This window comes from Neovison vison, chromosome 2 (genome assembly GCF_020171115.1).
Source record: "Neovison vison isolate M4711 chromosome 2, ASM_NN_V1, whole genome shotgun sequence".
NCBI lineage: Eukaryota > Metazoa > Chordata > Mammalia > Carnivora > Mustelidae > Neogale > Neogale vison.
In genome coordinates, this window is record NC_058092.1 from 160,652,649 (window position 1) to 160,669,513 (window position 16,865).

At 45.8% G+C, this 16,865-nt stretch overlaps 1 protein-coding gene across 1 annotated transcript in view; it reads left to right on the forward strand.

Moving 5' to 3' along the window:
• Positions 1-16,865, forward strand: part of EDARADD (EDAR associated death domain) — a 54,621-nt gene that overhangs the window by 27,657 nt on the left and 10,099 nt on the right. The window contains exon 4 of the mRNA XM_044236819.1: positions 12,285-12,330. Within this exon, the coding sequence (XP_044092754.1) occupies positions 12,285-12,330 (46 nt within the window). The remainder of the gene's footprint in view (positions 1-12,284; positions 12,331-16,865) is intronic.

Below are 16,865 nucleotides of genomic sequence, written 5' to 3' on the forward strand. Positions count from 1 at the left end.
GCTTTTCCCACAGTTCTAAATGCTATCTGTCTGGCAGCACAGCGTGGGTAAAAGCGACTAGAACAAAACCGGTAAACGATGGGGTTGCTCTTCTCTTTAAATTGGATTGAGAGGTAGTTGGCAAAATCCTTTCCAGCCACCTCATTGCCTTGGCAGAGCCACCGATCCAGCAGACTCTGCAAACCTGAAGCAATTATGTGCGTTTTAATAACAGGGAACGGACCCAGGCAGCGTTTGCTGTAGATGGTATCTGACGGGAGGTGGCCCAGCAGGCCACCACCTGCCCTCCTGCCCCGATCCGTTCAAGCACCAACAAGATCTGTGCAACAGATCAGTAAGCCCTCGGGTTTGTTCTTAGAGGAAAAGGCAGATAGTTCTGGCTGTTGGAAATACTCGGTCGGCCCTCTTCATCCCTGAGACCTCGTTTGGAGAATGAGGAAGCAGTGCTGTTCGGTAAAACTAGAAAACTCTCCCTGGCACCGGAACTCGCTATTTTTAACCCTGGTGAGAGGGACTTCCTTTGGCTTTGCGGTCACTAGCTGCCAGTCCAAAATAGAGGGCCCCTTCTTGAAACAGGCTGGGAGAGGGCTCTCAAGACACAGCTTTCTAGGCGTTTCAAGGAAGGGGAAGGAATTTTAAGGGTGGGTTTTGCTGGGATGGAAACCACCTGTTCTGTAAATATAAGTATTCTGCATCTCCCATGTCCCCTGCAGCCTCTCTCCTTCCCCACACCACCCCCAGTCTGCACACTTGATCACCTCACCTCTACTAAGGGGTTTGGGGTGCCCCATGAGGGGAACAGATACACAAACCCCAGGAAAGTTAAACTTAAGCAATACCAGGTGAATTTGATTAGGATCTTTCAAAGGATTTGACCTTCTCTTTGTCTTGAAATGCTACATGGTTTTGCCTAAAACACATAAAGATCTGACTTTGTCTCTGAGGATAGAATTTAACTTCCTCAGGTTGTACCATCTTACTTGCTGTAGACTAAATTTGTGTATCCAGCAAGGTGACCTTCTGCTGGCCCCCCTCCTCACTCTGCTTGTGCCATCCCTGGGAACCACAGCAGGTGATACCACATCATCACAGGGAGCAAACCCTCCACCCGACCCCCAGCACACACCCAAATTTGTCCCTTTTCCCCTCTCCCACCTCCTGCCTCCCTCTGTCCATAGGCTCAGCTATCTATAGCCCTCCCCTTGTCAGGCATCTCTGGCTGGAGCTGCCCTTGCTGATTTTTGGTAGAACCTCTCTTGCCTTGCCCTTGGCTGAGGTAGACCAGGACCATGTGTATCCTGTGTTTCTGAATGTCAGACACAATAATGAGATGTAGACTGCTGTCCCCATGACAAATTGATGGTGTCCCCTGTAGTCATCATTCCAGGGCCTTGAAAATGTTTTCTTTAAGAAACTTGGCCAGAGAACTCCCAACTTAGGATGGCCAACTTAATGGTTTTTTGACTTTATGGGGGTACAAACGTGACATGTGTTCAGTAGAATTGGCACTTTGGATTTTGGTTTGGGATCGTTTTCCCAGGCTAGCGATCCCCAGTACGATCCTCTCTCCTGATGCCGGCCAGCAGCCCCAGCTCCCAGGCAGCCACATAACCACAACGGGTCAGCAGCCAACACACCAACAACCCTTCCACACCCACACAGCTGTTCTGCTTCCCACTGTCAGTACGGTGCTCGATCAGTGACATGAGATCTTCAACACTTTCTTTTCAAATAGGCTTCGTGTGAGATGCTCTTGCCCAACTACAGACTAACATAATTATTCTCTCTCTCTCTCCCACTTTTTTTATTTTTAAGATTTATTTGAAAGAGTGAGTATGTGGCAGGGAGGGGCAAGGGAGAGAGAGAGAAGCTTAAACAGACTCGCTGCTCAGTGTGGGGCTCGATCCCACAATCCAGAGATCACAACATGAGCCAAAACCAAGTCTGAAGCTTAACTGAGCCACACAGACTCCCCGGCCGGCGTAAGTGTTCTGAGCACCTTTAACGTCTCCTGGGCTGAGCTATGATGTTTGGTAGGTTAGCCATAGTATCTCATTTTCAATTTAGGATATTTTCAACTGCTGATGGGTTTATTGGTATATAACCCTGTTGTAAGTCAAGGAAGATCTATACTCTAATTTGATAGTCTAATTTGATGTTTTATTAACTTATTTCTACTTTTGGGGCAAGTCAAAATAATATATTTGTGGTCAGACACATATGAGCCAAAGGGCAGAAATGGCAGCTTTCTAGCACTTAGTAATTATTTCCCTAGGAACAACATAAGAGGAGTTTATTAATCACTAAATTATACAGTCCCTCATTAGATCCACTCTAATTGTTTGACTTAAAGGCTTCTGTTCTCATTATCATTCAGTGCTTTATTGACTGTAATGCCTTTGAATTTCACTAGTGAGTTAGAATTTCACTTAGACTTCCCATTGATGTGGTTGTTGGGGTGTCGTTACCCACATGCACGGTTGAGAGTGGAAATTGATACTCCAGAACACTGTTCGGCAGCATCTATTACTCATTGATCAGGCAATCTCCATTTAAGGATCCTACAGATATCATAGCAGAGTGTGTTTGAAATCGATACAAATTGTGGATGAGTTACATGCCCTTCTGTAGGGACTGCTTAGATACGTTTTAGTACTTTGACTTAGTACAATTAAAACCATTTTAAAAAGGAGCGCCCCATTTAAAAAATGGGGCACCTGGGAGGCTCAGTGGGTTAAAACCTCTGCCTTCAGCTTGGGTCATGATCGCAGGGTCCTGGGATTGAGCCCTGCATCGGGCTCCCGGTTCAGCAGGGAGCCTGCTTCCTCCTCTCTCTCTCTCAGTCTGCCTCTCTTACTACTTGTGATCTCTCTCTTTCTGTCAAATAAGTAAATTAAAAATCTTTAAAAAAAAAAGGAGAGACCAATGGCCTTAAAAGATATCCGTAAGATATTGTTTTTTATTTTTATTTTATTTTTTTAAAAGATTTTATTTATTTATTTGACAGAGAGATTACAAGTAGGCAGAGAGGCAGGCAGAGAGAGAGGAGGAAGCAGGCTCCCTGCTGAGCAGAGAGCCTGATGCAGGGCTCCATCCCAGGACCCTGAAATCACGATCTGAGCCGAAGGCAGAGACTAACCCACTATGCCACCCAGGTGCCCCCAGATAATATTTTTTTAAAGATTTTATTTGTTTATTTGAGAGAAAAAGAGCACGAGCAGGGGGAGGGGCAGAGGGAGAAGCACACACCCCAATGGTAGGGAGCCCAATGTAGGATCCCGAGATCATGACCTGAGCCAAAGACAGCAACTTAACTGACCGAGCCACCCGGGTGCCTTCCATTGGATATTATTAAATAAAACAAGTTGTAGGGGCACCTGGGTGTCTCAGTCTGTTAAGTGTCTAACTCTTGATTTCAGCTCAGATCTTGATCTCAGGTTGAGATCAAGCCCCACATTGGACTTCACATTGGGTGGGGATTCTGCTTAAAATTCTCTCTCCCTCTTCCTCTGCTCCTCCTCCACTTAAAAAATAAATAAATAAAAGGTGTAGACTGCTATGATTTGGGGCTAAAATATTGTCTCAGTCTTGGTTCCTATGACTAAGGAGTCAGGAAGGACATGCCCCAGATTATGACCAGTAAGCTCTGGAGGAGAAGATGGACTGAGAGATTGAGAGAAAGATTTTCACATCTCTTGTGGCTTTTTAAAAAAACATTTTGGGGGCACCTGGGTGGCTCAGTTGGTTGGGTGACTGCCTTTGGTGCAGGTCATGATCTCAGGGTCCCAGGATCAAGCCCCGCATCGGGATCCCTGCTTGGCAGGGAGCCTGCTTCTTCCTCTCCCTCTCTTGCTGTCTCTCTGTCAAATAAAAGAATTTTAAAAAGAAATTTTTAAAAACTGTTTGAATAACAGTACTTCTTAACTTACAGTGGGGTTATGCCCTCATAAACCCATTGTAAGTTAAAAAAAATCATAAGTTAAAGATAAATTTAAGTTGAAAATGCATTACTGGGTGCCTGGGTGGCTCAGTCAGTTGGACATCTGCCCTCAACTCACGTCATGATCTCAGGGGCCTGGGATCAAGTCCCGCATCAGGCTCCCTGCTCAGTGAGGAGTCTGCTTCTCCCTCTGCCCCTCCCCTTCCTCGTGCACATGCTCGTGTGTGCTCTGTCTCACAAAAACAAAATCTTAAAAAAAGAAAAAGTGGGAGAGCGAGAGAGAACACTTTTGTTAGCTTGTAGTTGGCAAGAGCATCTCACACGAAGCCTATTTGAGAAGAAAGTGTTGAAGATCTCACGTCACTGATCGAGCACCGTACTGACAGTGGGAAGCAGAACAGCTGTGTGGGTGTGGAAGGGTTGTCGGTGTGTTGGCTGCTGACCCGTTGTGGTTGTGTGGCTGCCTGGGAGCTGGGGCTGCTGGCCGGCATCGGGAGAGAGGATCGTACTAGGGATCGCTAGCCTGGGAAAAAGATCCCAATCCAAACTCCAAAGTGCCGTTTCTACTGAACATGCATCACTTTTGTACCCCTGTAAAGTCGAAAAAACATGGACTTTTTTTTTTTTTTAAATCAGTCAGGAGCCATCTGGATTTTTTATTTTTTGAATATTTTTGGGTTTTTTTTTTTCAAATTAAAGTCGTGGAATAACTCATCCAAACATTTGGATAGTATTTAGGCCTAACCAACTTCCAGGGGCACCTGGGTGGCTCAGTCAGTTAAGTGTCTGCCTTTGGCTCAGGTCATGGTCCCAGGGTCCTGGGATCCAGCCCCGCATCAGGCTCCCTGCTCAGTGGGGAGTCTGCTTCTCCTTCTCCCTCTTCCCCTCCCCCACTCATATTCTCTCACTCTCTTTCAAATAAACAAATAAATAAATAAAATCTTCTTTTAAAAGTCCTAACCAACAACAACAACAAAAGGGCCTAACCAGCTTCCACGTACTGGCCCTTGGAACCAAGTGCTGTGTCTTCAGCCCACGCGTAATTACGCAGCATGGGAAGACGAGAGGGTGAACTGCGGCATAGGGAGTATATGCTGGTCTTGCAGCCTTGTGCAAGTCTGTGGTCCGGCATCCTGTGCATCCCCCACCTGGGATCTGTGAGTGTTAGGAATCTGGGTGGAAACCCCCTCCCTCTCCGGGACAGCCTCTGCCCCTGCATGTGCAAACCATAACCTCCTGGGAAACACTTGACGATATTTCGGAACAGTAATCAACCACACTTCATGCTCCAGTGGAAAACCCCTCCCTCCTTCGCCTTTGAAACCGTAGCGAGGGTATGAAATGACACCTGCGCACACCTAGCCTCCATGCCTTAGGGGCAGCCACTCCAGGCTTTGACCCCCACTTCAACTCCCAGAATAGCAGGTCTTCCTCGCAGTTGGAGAGAACCCCCTTTGAACCAAGTGTACACAAACCCACAGGTTTGCTCTCACCCCAGCAAAGCAGTGCAGCCTTTATTCCAAATTTCTATTCTTCTGCATTTTGTTCTTTCATCCTCGATGAAACTTTCCCTGTTCCCCGAGGTCTCACTTGAATTCCTGCCCACCTTTGTGCTCCCCTGGCATTCTCTTTGCCTTTCTAACACGTTACTCATTCCTTGTGGTGTCAATATTTATGCTCACATCTTTGTTTCATTACCGGCTTGTAACCTTGAAGCATGAGGGCATGGATTCTTTGTCTCCATATTCCAAGCCTTACGGTGGTCTCAGATACTGAGTCGGTGCTTGGTAAATATATCATCAGTTAAATACGTTTCTAAAGGCCAGTTTCTGGAATATACTTTCAAGTAAATAGATATGCTCAACTTTTCTATATATAGTGTACTTCAGTAAAAGTGCAAATAGTTAACTGTAGTAATCATAATTAATTTGTAGAAAAAAATAATTAAGTATAAATTGCTTTAGAAAAATACAACAGGAGCCTCATAGTCTAGTCCTAAGGAGTACAAGCTGATGACAGATAAATACGTTCAGGAGAGTTACACGGATACCTGCTGTGTGTTGGGAATTCACACCACTGAAAGTGGCTTGAGTTTCACTGGCTGTGTGACAGCAGAGAGTCTAGAACAGTCTAAATCCATGCTATAGAGGATTTGTTACTATTGCATACCCACTTCTTAAAATCATATTTTCAAAGCCATTTGCTAAAATATTGTCTTAAGGCAGAGAGATCAAGATTTAGCATTGGTTGTTCTCCCAAAGAAGCTACTTAAGGCATTTGCTTGAACTGGTACCTCAAGTGGGCAAGTCATTTGCATGGAAGCTAGCTCTTTTCTGACTTTTTGGGTAGAATTCAGGTTTCTGCCCCAAAGTGAGCCATGATAACTTGGTTTTGGTCTTCATGGTGGTCTCCAGCCAGACTCAGGTGAAAATCAGGTTAACCAACCTGCTGAGTGCTTTCCCACCCAGTTATCTTTTCCATACTTTACAAAATAACAAAGCAGAACTCTTTATTAATTAGCTAAGCATAGACATTTAAAGATGGAACTAGACAGTCCGGAAAAGCATGTTTTGTAGAAGACTACCTCCTAGGTACCAGTTAGTACCCTCCCCATCAATCTGTCAGCGTCTTCCGCCTCTCAGTCCATCCCCACATGGGATGCACATTCTCTCTGAGGAGAAAATTTTCCCCACAGTGCGTTCTTGGCCTTGGGGTTTCTGCTGCTGTGTGAAATCTGTGTGAGATGTCCAGAGCCCTATGTGTGAAATCTCCAGAGGTGGCTTCTTGTCACCTAGTGCCTTCAGCTCCGGAAGCAGAAATGGGACCTGGCAACAGTTTATCAGCTAACTGAAGTACGGAACAAGTGTAACCTAGCCAACTTTCTGCTCAGAGAATTCTTGGAGCAGTTAACACCTTTGCCCAAGTATAAGGTAATTTCCCCCTATTCACAATGAGACGGCTTTACAAAAGAGGGATTTTCTTTAGCCTCCTGGGATATATAAAACATTGGTGTTCAACTTTGTGGTCTCTTCAGATTTCCTGAGGAGATTAAGAAAAAAAATTATTGTGGCAAAATACACATAATATTTACCATCTTGACCATTTTTAAGTATATGGTTCTGTGGCATTAAGTTCATTCACACTGAGCAAACATCACCAGCATCCATCTCTAGAACTTTCTTCCTCAACTGAAACTCTATACCCATTAAATAGTAACTCTCCCTTCTCCACTCACTGCCCCCCCCCCCGCCGACAATCACTATTTTACTTTCTGCCTTTTGAATTTGATTCCTCTAAGGACCTCCATGTAACTGGACTCATACAATAATTGTCCCTTTGTGACTGGCTTATTTCACTTCCCATAATGGCCTCAAGGTTCATCCATGTTGTAGCCTGGGTCAGAATTTCCTTCCTTTTTAAGGCTGGGTCATATTGGACATTTGGTTAATCAATTCAGCTGTCAACGGTCCTTTGGGTTGTTTCCATCTTTTTTCTTATCTAGACCTTTCTTTTTTGGCACACAGATCCAACCATACCCAGAAGCTGCTCTTTCCCACAAAACCAATGGTTTATACTTGAACTTCATTCATAATTAAAACAAGGCTTTTACACAGAAATCTTTTTTGCCATTTGTAAATGGTAGTTCTTCACTCCTGAGAAGTACTTGGAGTAGTCAGTGAGCTAACCCAAAGCATGACGTACCTGGCAGATAGTATCCACTCTGTAGCAGTAAGTCCTTGAGAAGTCTGGAAAGAATTAAGGAAGAAGAAAGCGGTAGAAGGAGAGGACTGGTTTCAGAGGTTGGCTTAGAACAGGGGAGACTCGTATGTGATAGGAGCCCTTGGCTCATTTCCCCTGCTGTCCTGGCTTGCTCACAGCTAAGTCTGGTGCCACTGTGACCCATGACTGTCCTTCATGTTCCTGGATCAGTTTTAATGGGAGCAGCGAGATGTCCAGCTTGTGCAACTCAGCACCATTCATTCTCTCAGGCCCCAGTCCTAGGTCCCAAGGATGCCACCAGCTGGGCCTCCATGCTCAAGTCACAGCTCCCCCGGTCCCTTGGACTCTAATTCCCTAGAACTGGGCTTACATTAGTTTCCCATCACCAGCACATCTCTCGAGGACTGATTCTGGCCCTGTCTTCCACCAGGGATCATCTGTCTATGTTTCCTACTGGTATGTCATGTCCCTCTGATATCCAGGTGGAGCCCACAGTCTCCTTTTGGAAATCCCTCACATCAGCTGCTTTCAGAACCATCACAGAACTTGCCACATCCTCTGTATCCTGGGCCTTGTCCATGAGGTGATCCTCTTCTTCCTGGCCCACCTCAGACCGCTCCTCAAGGTTGGTCTGATCCTGGTGGCAAGTCCTGTGCTGTAGCAAGAGGCCCCCTTGAACTAACACTTCTGAACACAGAAGTTATATTGAACTAACACTTCTGAACACAGCACCAAAGCTCAGTGCTAGGCAGTGATAAGATATGTCCCACCCTTCCTGGTACATGCCATTAAAAACATATGCACAGGACCATAGTTCAAGAATAAAGGTTGGCCCTTGAAGATGAAAAGATACCATCTCTTCAGAGATAGGAGAAAAGGAGACGAATGGGGACAAATACACTGGCCCAGCCGCTTCTCGAGGTAAGAGACACAAATGGGTATGAGGCCTTCAGCTGGGTGGAAGAGGTTTGGATCAACACCTGAGAGGGCCTTAAGGAAGACAGTGGAAGAAAAACCAAGCATGACCAAGGAGCAGTTGAGACCCTGCTGAGATCTTATGAATGTGGGAGTTTATCACTTCTTTTTCCCCAAGCAATAGTCAGCAGTTTAGAGCAAGACAGGGAAGGGAGGGCAGAACTAAGGAGTGGCCAGGGGCCCACAGCTGACAGACAAGTCTAGGGTATTTATAAACACATGACTAAGACACTGGACCATGACTGAATGGACAGGAATCCAGGTAAGGCCAGAACAGTGGAGCAGGGGTGAAGACCACAGAACCAGTGACTGAGAAGGTGAGGCCAATGAGTAGGATCAGAGGGCATGAGCGAGGCATGGGGAGAGCATCATGGAGGACGGCAGCTCCTCCCCTGCTCTGGAGACCACAGACTCCACACCGTATTTGTGTCTTCTTTCCTTCCTCCCTCCCACTCGCTGTCCTTTACACAGATACTATGTGTTATCTGTTTCCAGTGTGCTCATCACAGAACAGTCTGGACAAGGGCCCTTGCCTGGCAGTCTAGAGTCTAGTGCAGAAGAGAGACACTTGAACCCCCCACAGCCAGTGTAGCAAGCATCCCGTGGGGTGCACAGACAGGATGCCATGGGAACACCCTGACACATGACCCACCCAGGAAGTTTGCAGAAGGCTTTTCAAGAGGAAGTGATGTCCGACCCGGGACCTCAACGATAAGAGTAGGTTAAGCAGATAGAAGGGTAGGGGGGAGGGTAGTGCTGCAGGCTGACAACCTCTGTCCTCGTCACCCACCTGATAGGAGCTGGCTTTTGTATCCATCTCGTGGCTGGAACTGCCTTCAGATGCCACTACTCATCTCCTCACCAAATCTTGTCTGGCAGGACCCACAGAGCTCCTGAACTTTCCCTGGCTTGATATTGTCCCTCTTGCTTTTCTCCCTCCTCTCTGACCTCCCTTGTCTGCTTTGCCCCCTTGTGCCCTCCCTGCCCCCCAAACATAGGTGTCAGTGTGCTCCTCAAGGCTGTGATCCCACATCTTGCTCTCCAGCCATCTCTCTATTCTTCCATAATCCTATCAACATCCATATTTTCTTCTCTGGCCCTGATATCCCTCAAAGACCAGCACCATGTTTTCAGCACCCATGGACATCTGGTGGTCTTATCCATCACTCTTCCAAACTCTCTTGATTTCATCTTTTTTGACCTTGTGACTGTATCTCTACAGTGGCTCCAGCTTTATTCAGATGAGTGGTTTGGGGTCTCATTAATCATCATGTCCAAGGCCATCTTGCTTTCCCCCACCCCCACACCCCACAGTCACCTGGCCTGTGCATGTCACCTGGCCTGTCCCTAACTGCCATGTTCCTGTGCTGCACACACAGCCAGGTGGCACTTCCTGCTCTGCTTCTGAGAGAGCTCCTGAGTGACCCTCCAACCCCACCCTGTTGTCTGTGAGCTGCAGTCCAGCTCCTTAGACAGCCTTCCAGACCTCAGTCTGGCCTCAGCATCTCCCTCTATCACCTCTCATGGCCTTTGCTTTGGACGAAGTGCCCTACAGGCACCATACTGCCACTTCTTGCCGGCTCACCTGAGCCTTTGGCTCAGTGCCCTTGCCTTCAAGTGCCCACTGCCAGATCCTCAGAAAAGCTCATCTCATACATCTCTGGCTCCAAGAAACCCCCTGTGGTTTTTCTCTGTCAGAGGAAATGTCTCCTCTCTGTGTCTACACCTCCATATTGGAACTCCACACCATCTGCCTTGTATTCTAGTTAGTTGTGTGTGTCTCTGCTTCCCCAGCATATGAGGGCAGGCCTTGAGGTCAAGGGTTCAGAGTTCTTAATCTCTGTATATAGGTTCCGACACAGGGAACTGGTACATACCGACTGCTCCAGCAAGAGGCATGGAGTAAAGGCATGAGTGTGGTTTCAAGAGGGGCATTTTTTTTTAAATGCAAAAAGAAGTCTCTTCTGACTTCACTCTTAGAAAACTTAACCTAAGAAGTAGTATAATAATCAGAGCAAGAATAGAGATCCTAGATGTTATTCTATTATTCTGTCTCCACCGACCTTCACAAGTCATCCCGAGTCACGTCATGTCCCTTGTCTGTCACGGGAATGATTCTGGCCAGACATGGTCTTTGGTAAAAATGTTCTCCGGGTCATGAGATGTAACGTAGTCTCGTGTGAAAGGAAAGTTCGTGGGGGAGTGGGGACCTCCATTGTCCCACGGAGCCTGTCAAGTTTCCACATTTGTGTCTGTCAACACCAGCTGAAGGGGCTGTTTCTGTTTGCTCCGTGTGCATTTCCAATTCGGTGAGCAGCACCGTGACTTTGCTGACAGAAGCACGCCTGCCCAGTCCTGTCGCCGTTGCACAGATGTGGGAAGGCAGGTCTCTGCACGACCCGTCCAACAGTGGCCCTCCCCTTGGGGAGCTTCTGGGGTTAGCCTTGTAAAAGTTTAAAAAAAAAAAAAAGATTTTTGTTCTTTCAAAAACTTCTTATAACCCTGACTCCCTGTATGCACACAGCAAGCGGGTTGCTTTTCATTCCAGTTAGGACAATGGTGAGGAGCAAGACTCAAACAGAAACAAGAAATACTTAGATTCGTTGCTGGGGGAAAGAGGGGGTGGGGATCTGGCTGGTTAAACATCGGAATGCTTCTTGTGTGGAAAAAAAAATGAGGCTCCTAATTAGACAAATGTATCTACAGTGCTGAGACATGGGGATTTATGAGCTTGGAGGGAGGAGGGAGGGAGGGGGAGGGCTTCTAAGATGATGAAGGGAAAACACCGTTCAAAAGGCTCGACCCCAGGGAGTTAGTGCGACTTTCAGGGCAAAACTGAGAAGGCAGAGCACCTTAGTGATGAGCCAGTCTGTGGCCACCTTGACCTTCAAATGATGATCCAGAAAGCCGAGCTGGTACGTGAGGTCCTTCAGGTGACCAGGGCAGCTAGACGAAAACCCAGGGCTTTGGAGCCCATGCCTGGTGCTGCTTCTGGAACCCGAATAAAGGGGTCCTATAGGCTGCTGAGAGAGGCTTTCACTGTCTGAAGGTGGTGTTAACATAAACAAACATGTCTTGAGGATGGTCTCTGCTGACTTCATTGAAAACACACACACACACACACAGCCTCCAGCAGGGTCAGAGTAAATCCTTCCATGGAGCCTATCCCATAGCACAGCCTTGCTTCTAAAAACAGAAGCCCCAGGAGAAGGGCAGAAACACGGTCATCTCTAGAGATATGGACACTGTCCAAAGAGATCAAAATACGTTTTTAAAAAATTTTATAGATACAGAAACAAATTACCACCTAGACTGACAGCAAGCCCAAAGAGTAAATGGGGAATAAAATAAAAATCATCCCTCATGTGAAGTAAAAGTAAAACGATAGTGCATTGTTTCATCCACTGGGGTCTGCTGCGTGCCAACACTGTCCTGGGCACAGAGGACCCAGCACAGGGAGCAAACAGACCAAAGCTCCTGCCTTCCAGGAGCTTCTATTCCATTCCCTACCCCTTACAATACTGTTGTTGAGCTCCATCACCACCCGCCCTGCCAGGTTCTGGTGGAAACTTAACTACATTGGAAAATTGATACTATCTCCATTCGCATCTGAGTATGATTCTAATGTAGGTTGCTTTCTGGTTGACAGGGAGAAGAAAACAGCTTTCCAGACAGTACTGGAGATCCCCTTTCAGGTAAAGGATTGACTCTGCAGATGTCTGGGCTTCTCTGATAATTGGCATATCGGAATTAAAGATAATTTGCAAATATGTTTATCATTAACTTTGAAAGTCTGTATTACAGGTTAGAGGAACTTTCCAACCACAGGCCAAGGGGAACTGGAAGGAAATGTTAACCAGATTTCACAAAAGCCTTCAAAGAGTACTTTTCCAAGCGGCCCCTCCATGAGGGGCTCAGCTGGGTTCTCAATAGGAAAAGTTTAGGAGCAGGAAACAGAACAGAGAAGAGCCTCCTCTCAGAGTCCTGGGAGTCTTGGCACTGATGGAAAACTGCCAGGTAGAAGAAAGCCATGGGGCTGGGGCCAAGCAGTCCATGTGGGAAGGGCCAAGCCATTGCCCTCTCGGTGGAGGGGTGCTCAGTCAGCCAAAGACCCCCTCCCGCATCAGCCGTATGCTCGTCCCTGGTCTCCTGATGGTGTATTTAACCAGGGAAACACTAAGATCTGTCTCCTTCCCCACATGTTACTGTAAGCTGGAAACTTTGGCAATCTTCAGATTTCTAATTAATTCATCATGGAGAAAATCTGGAGTGAGCATTAAAATAAGCTACCAAAAAGAATACTAAAAAAATATAAAAACCTCCCTTATGTTTTCTGTACTTTTTAAAACACATATCAAAGGATCTGAGTCATCAGGATTATGTATCTTTCTTTTTTAGGGGGAGGGTGGTAGGGGAGGACCCTAACACCTTCAAGATAATCTTTCCCTGATCCTACCTAGACTGTACCCATGTAACTCTACTGAAAATCAGAACATGGGGTGTACAACACAACTTTCTTTATTCCCTTGGAAACATGATGTGAGTGGCACCTGGGTGGCTCAGTCGGTTCACATTTCACTCTTTTTTTTAATTTATTTTTTATTTATTTTCAGCATAACAGTATTCATTATTTTTGCACCACACCCAGTGCTCCATGCAATCCGTGCCCTCCTTAATACCCACCACCTGGCACCCCAACCTCCCACCCCCCGCCCCTTCAAAACCCTCAGGTTGTTTTTCAGAGTCCATAGTCTCTCATAGTTCACCTCCCCTTCCAATTTCCCCCAACTCCCTTCTCCTCTCTAACTCCCCATGTTCTCCATGCTATTTGTTATGCTCCACAAATAAGTGAAACCATATGATAATTGACTCTCTCTGCTTGACTTATTTCACTCAGCATAATCTCTTCCAGTCCCGTCCATGTTGCTACAAAAGTTGGGTATTCATCCTTTCTGATAGAGGCATAATACTCCATAGTGTATATGGACCACATCTTCCTTATCCATTTGTCCGTTGAAGGGCATCTTGGTTCTTTCCACAGTTTGGCGACCGTGGCCATTGCTGCTATAAACATTGGGGTACAGATGGCCCTTGTTTTCACTACATCTGTATCTTTGGGGTAAATACCCAGTAGTGCAATGGCAGGGTCATCGGGAAGTTCTATTTTTAATTTCTTGAGGAATCTCCACACTGTTCTCCAGTGCATTCCCACCAACAGTGTAAGAGGGTTCCCCTTTCTCCACATCCCCTCCAACACATGTTGTTTTCTGTCTTGCTAAGTTAGCAAGACAGGAAATCACATTCCACCTTTAATCTCAGCTCAGGTCTCAATCTCAGGGTCATGAGTTCAAGCCCCACATTGGGCTTCACTTAAAAAAAATGAAGGAAAGAAACATGATGTTAGCAACAATCATCTCTGGGTAGTGAGATTCTAGGTGATTTTTTTTTTCATTCAGTAGATTTTTATTTATTAAGGACCTACCTACTCTGTGGGTTCCAGAGCAAAAGTACAGCTCTGGGAGGCAGAAGCTGGGATCCTGGTTTTAGTCCAGCCACTACCCTGCTGTAATTAGAGAAGTCAGAGGGGAAAGTAAGCTAGCTGAATTTGCAGTGGTGCCTTCCCACCAGGTTTCACGTGACAGGGCCAAGGTCAGTGTCCCATCTGGATACCCCACTGGAACTTGCCTTCCCTGGCAAGTTCCTATCCACCACTACCAGAGGCTAGGACCTCTGGCCAGTAATTATCCCTTTTCCACAAATGCTGCAGCAGACAAGCTTCAATTAGAAGCACTAGCTGGGTGATATGAGGAAGAGAAAGTATGTTTGCATCCAAGCAGTCAGTTTTTGTTTTCTTTCCACTCTCCTATATTTTTAAAATTTCTAATATTAGTAGATATCAGAAAAAATCTCTCCACCCAAACTTTAACTTTTATATACAAAGTGTATACATGTGTATACATGTAAACACAACATGTAAAGTAACCAAGGAAATCCACCAGTGACGGTGGTAAGAACATAAATTCTTTTTCCCTGATACTCATCTGAATTTTCAGATTTTCTACAATTAGCACATATTTCCTTTCTAACTAAAAAAAATCTGTATTTAAACTTCTAAAAGACTAACACCCTATACACTAACGTGAGATGTGAGCTAAAATGAAAATGGATAAAGTATGCTATTTAGGAATATCTATAAACCTTTATAACTCAAGGTTGTTATTGACTAATGGATTAACTTTAACCAAATTTCAATTGTCTCTTAAAAAATTTTACCCGTGTCCAAATAAAATGGGAGACTTTTGCAGAGAATAAACTTTTCACAGTGACCACAGGTAAATTGATTGAGAGCACATGATGCTCTTGAAGTCAAAACATTTCATACCCAGCTTGCTGCTTTGCACATGAGAGTGAGTGTTCAGGTGTTTGGTTGGATTTTTGGTTTTGTTTTTGTTTTTCATAAACAGAAGGATGAGAGACACAGACTTAGTGGCTTTGCTCTTGGATAAACTGGCAAAAGCTGATCAGTATATTTTGGTCTTTGAGTGAGAGTAGCTCCTTAAGTAAGCTTTACTTTATCATTTTAGTTACAAGCACGAATTTAGCAGTTACTGTATACCAGGCCCTGTTCTAAGCACTTTAAAGAGCTGCTTAGAAAAACTGCCCATGACAGCTCCAAAGTTGTCTTCCTCACCAGGTGGAGGTTACAGAAGTGATGCTGGGTCACGTGGCTGGTGCTGGGTCACCTGGCTGGTGCTGGGTCCCAGGAGTCCTACGTGGGAGCTCAGTCCCAAACACCACACCAGGCTGCCTCTCTACTAGTCAGAAGCGTTGCCCGGGTAGTCCACACATCGAATGCTAAAGTGTCATACAGAGGGGTCAGGGTCGACTATCTCAGATACAGTCTTAACCTGGAACAAAGCCAAAGCCCGCACATTCCCCCCCTCAACCTCCACCCCCAAAGTCAGTCTCCAAACCGCTGTAATACTGTCCACAAGAAGCTCGCTGCTTTCCCTAGATCAAAACAAGCAATGTGGGGCACCTGGGTGGCTCAGTGGGTTAAGCCGCTGCCTTCGGCTCAGGTCATGATCTCAGGGTCCTGAGATCGAGTCCCACATCAGGCTCTCTGCTCAGCAGGGGGCCTGCTTCCCTTCCTCTCTCTCTGCCTACTTCTCTGCCTACTTGTAATCTCGATCTGTCAAATAGATAAATAAAATCTTAAAAAAAAAAAAAAAACAAGCAATGTGGGGAGAATAGAATCCCTGCCTCAGAGGGAGGGATTAGACAGACGTGAGAAATGACAGCTGACGGTTTATAAACAAGGAAAGAAAAAGAATACAAACCAGAGTGACCCAGCACTAGAAAAGCACAGCCTCCTTCCCAGGGCTGGTGCCTTGGGAAGCAAATGCCCACGGGAGGCAGAGCCCCTCATTGCGGTGTCCTGGACTAATACATCAACCCACCTGCTCTCGACACCTGGCCAGTTTCTCAAGGATAACTTTCTGACGACCTTGCATAATTCAGCACTTGCCCAAACTAAACCTAATTTCCCCACAGAAATGAAGGTCAAATACGACTGTACTTTTTTTCAGGTTGGGTCCATTACAGGACGCTTTGTTCCTATGTTTGTGTCCCCTCATTTCAGAACCCGAATGGCAATCCAAACATGGCATTCTGTGCTGAGTTTTTTTTCTTCAAGTGCCTTCTACACTCCGGCTTTGTTTGATGACAAAATCGAGGCACGGCTTGATCTCCGAGCCCAGATCCTTCCAGTCTGTCAGTTAGACTCCCCAGTGCTGCTGCCAACTTGATGTCTCCTTAAAAGGGTGTTTCAGGCAGAGAGAGAGAGAGAGGGAATGAAATTGTATTGTTTTTTTTCCCTCTGGTTAAAAGATCAAACGCCCACCAAAAGCCCTTGGGTTAGTTTCTCGGGAGATAAAAATAGTTCTTCATCATTTTCCAGCTCAGAGCACATAAACTACCTCCAATGAAAAATGTGGTGTGTGTGCGCCCTAGTGATATATCAAAGCCATAAACTGACATTTTAAATGTATTTATTTCCAACCACACTGGAAACCACACATACACACACACACACACACACACACACACAGAGAGAGAGAGAGAGAGAGAGAGAGAGAAAAGGCCCGAGTTTATGTGTAACTGCACAAGTGTTTGACACCACGCTGACATTTTGTTGGTATTCTGCAAGCTCCAAATCTGATAATTTATA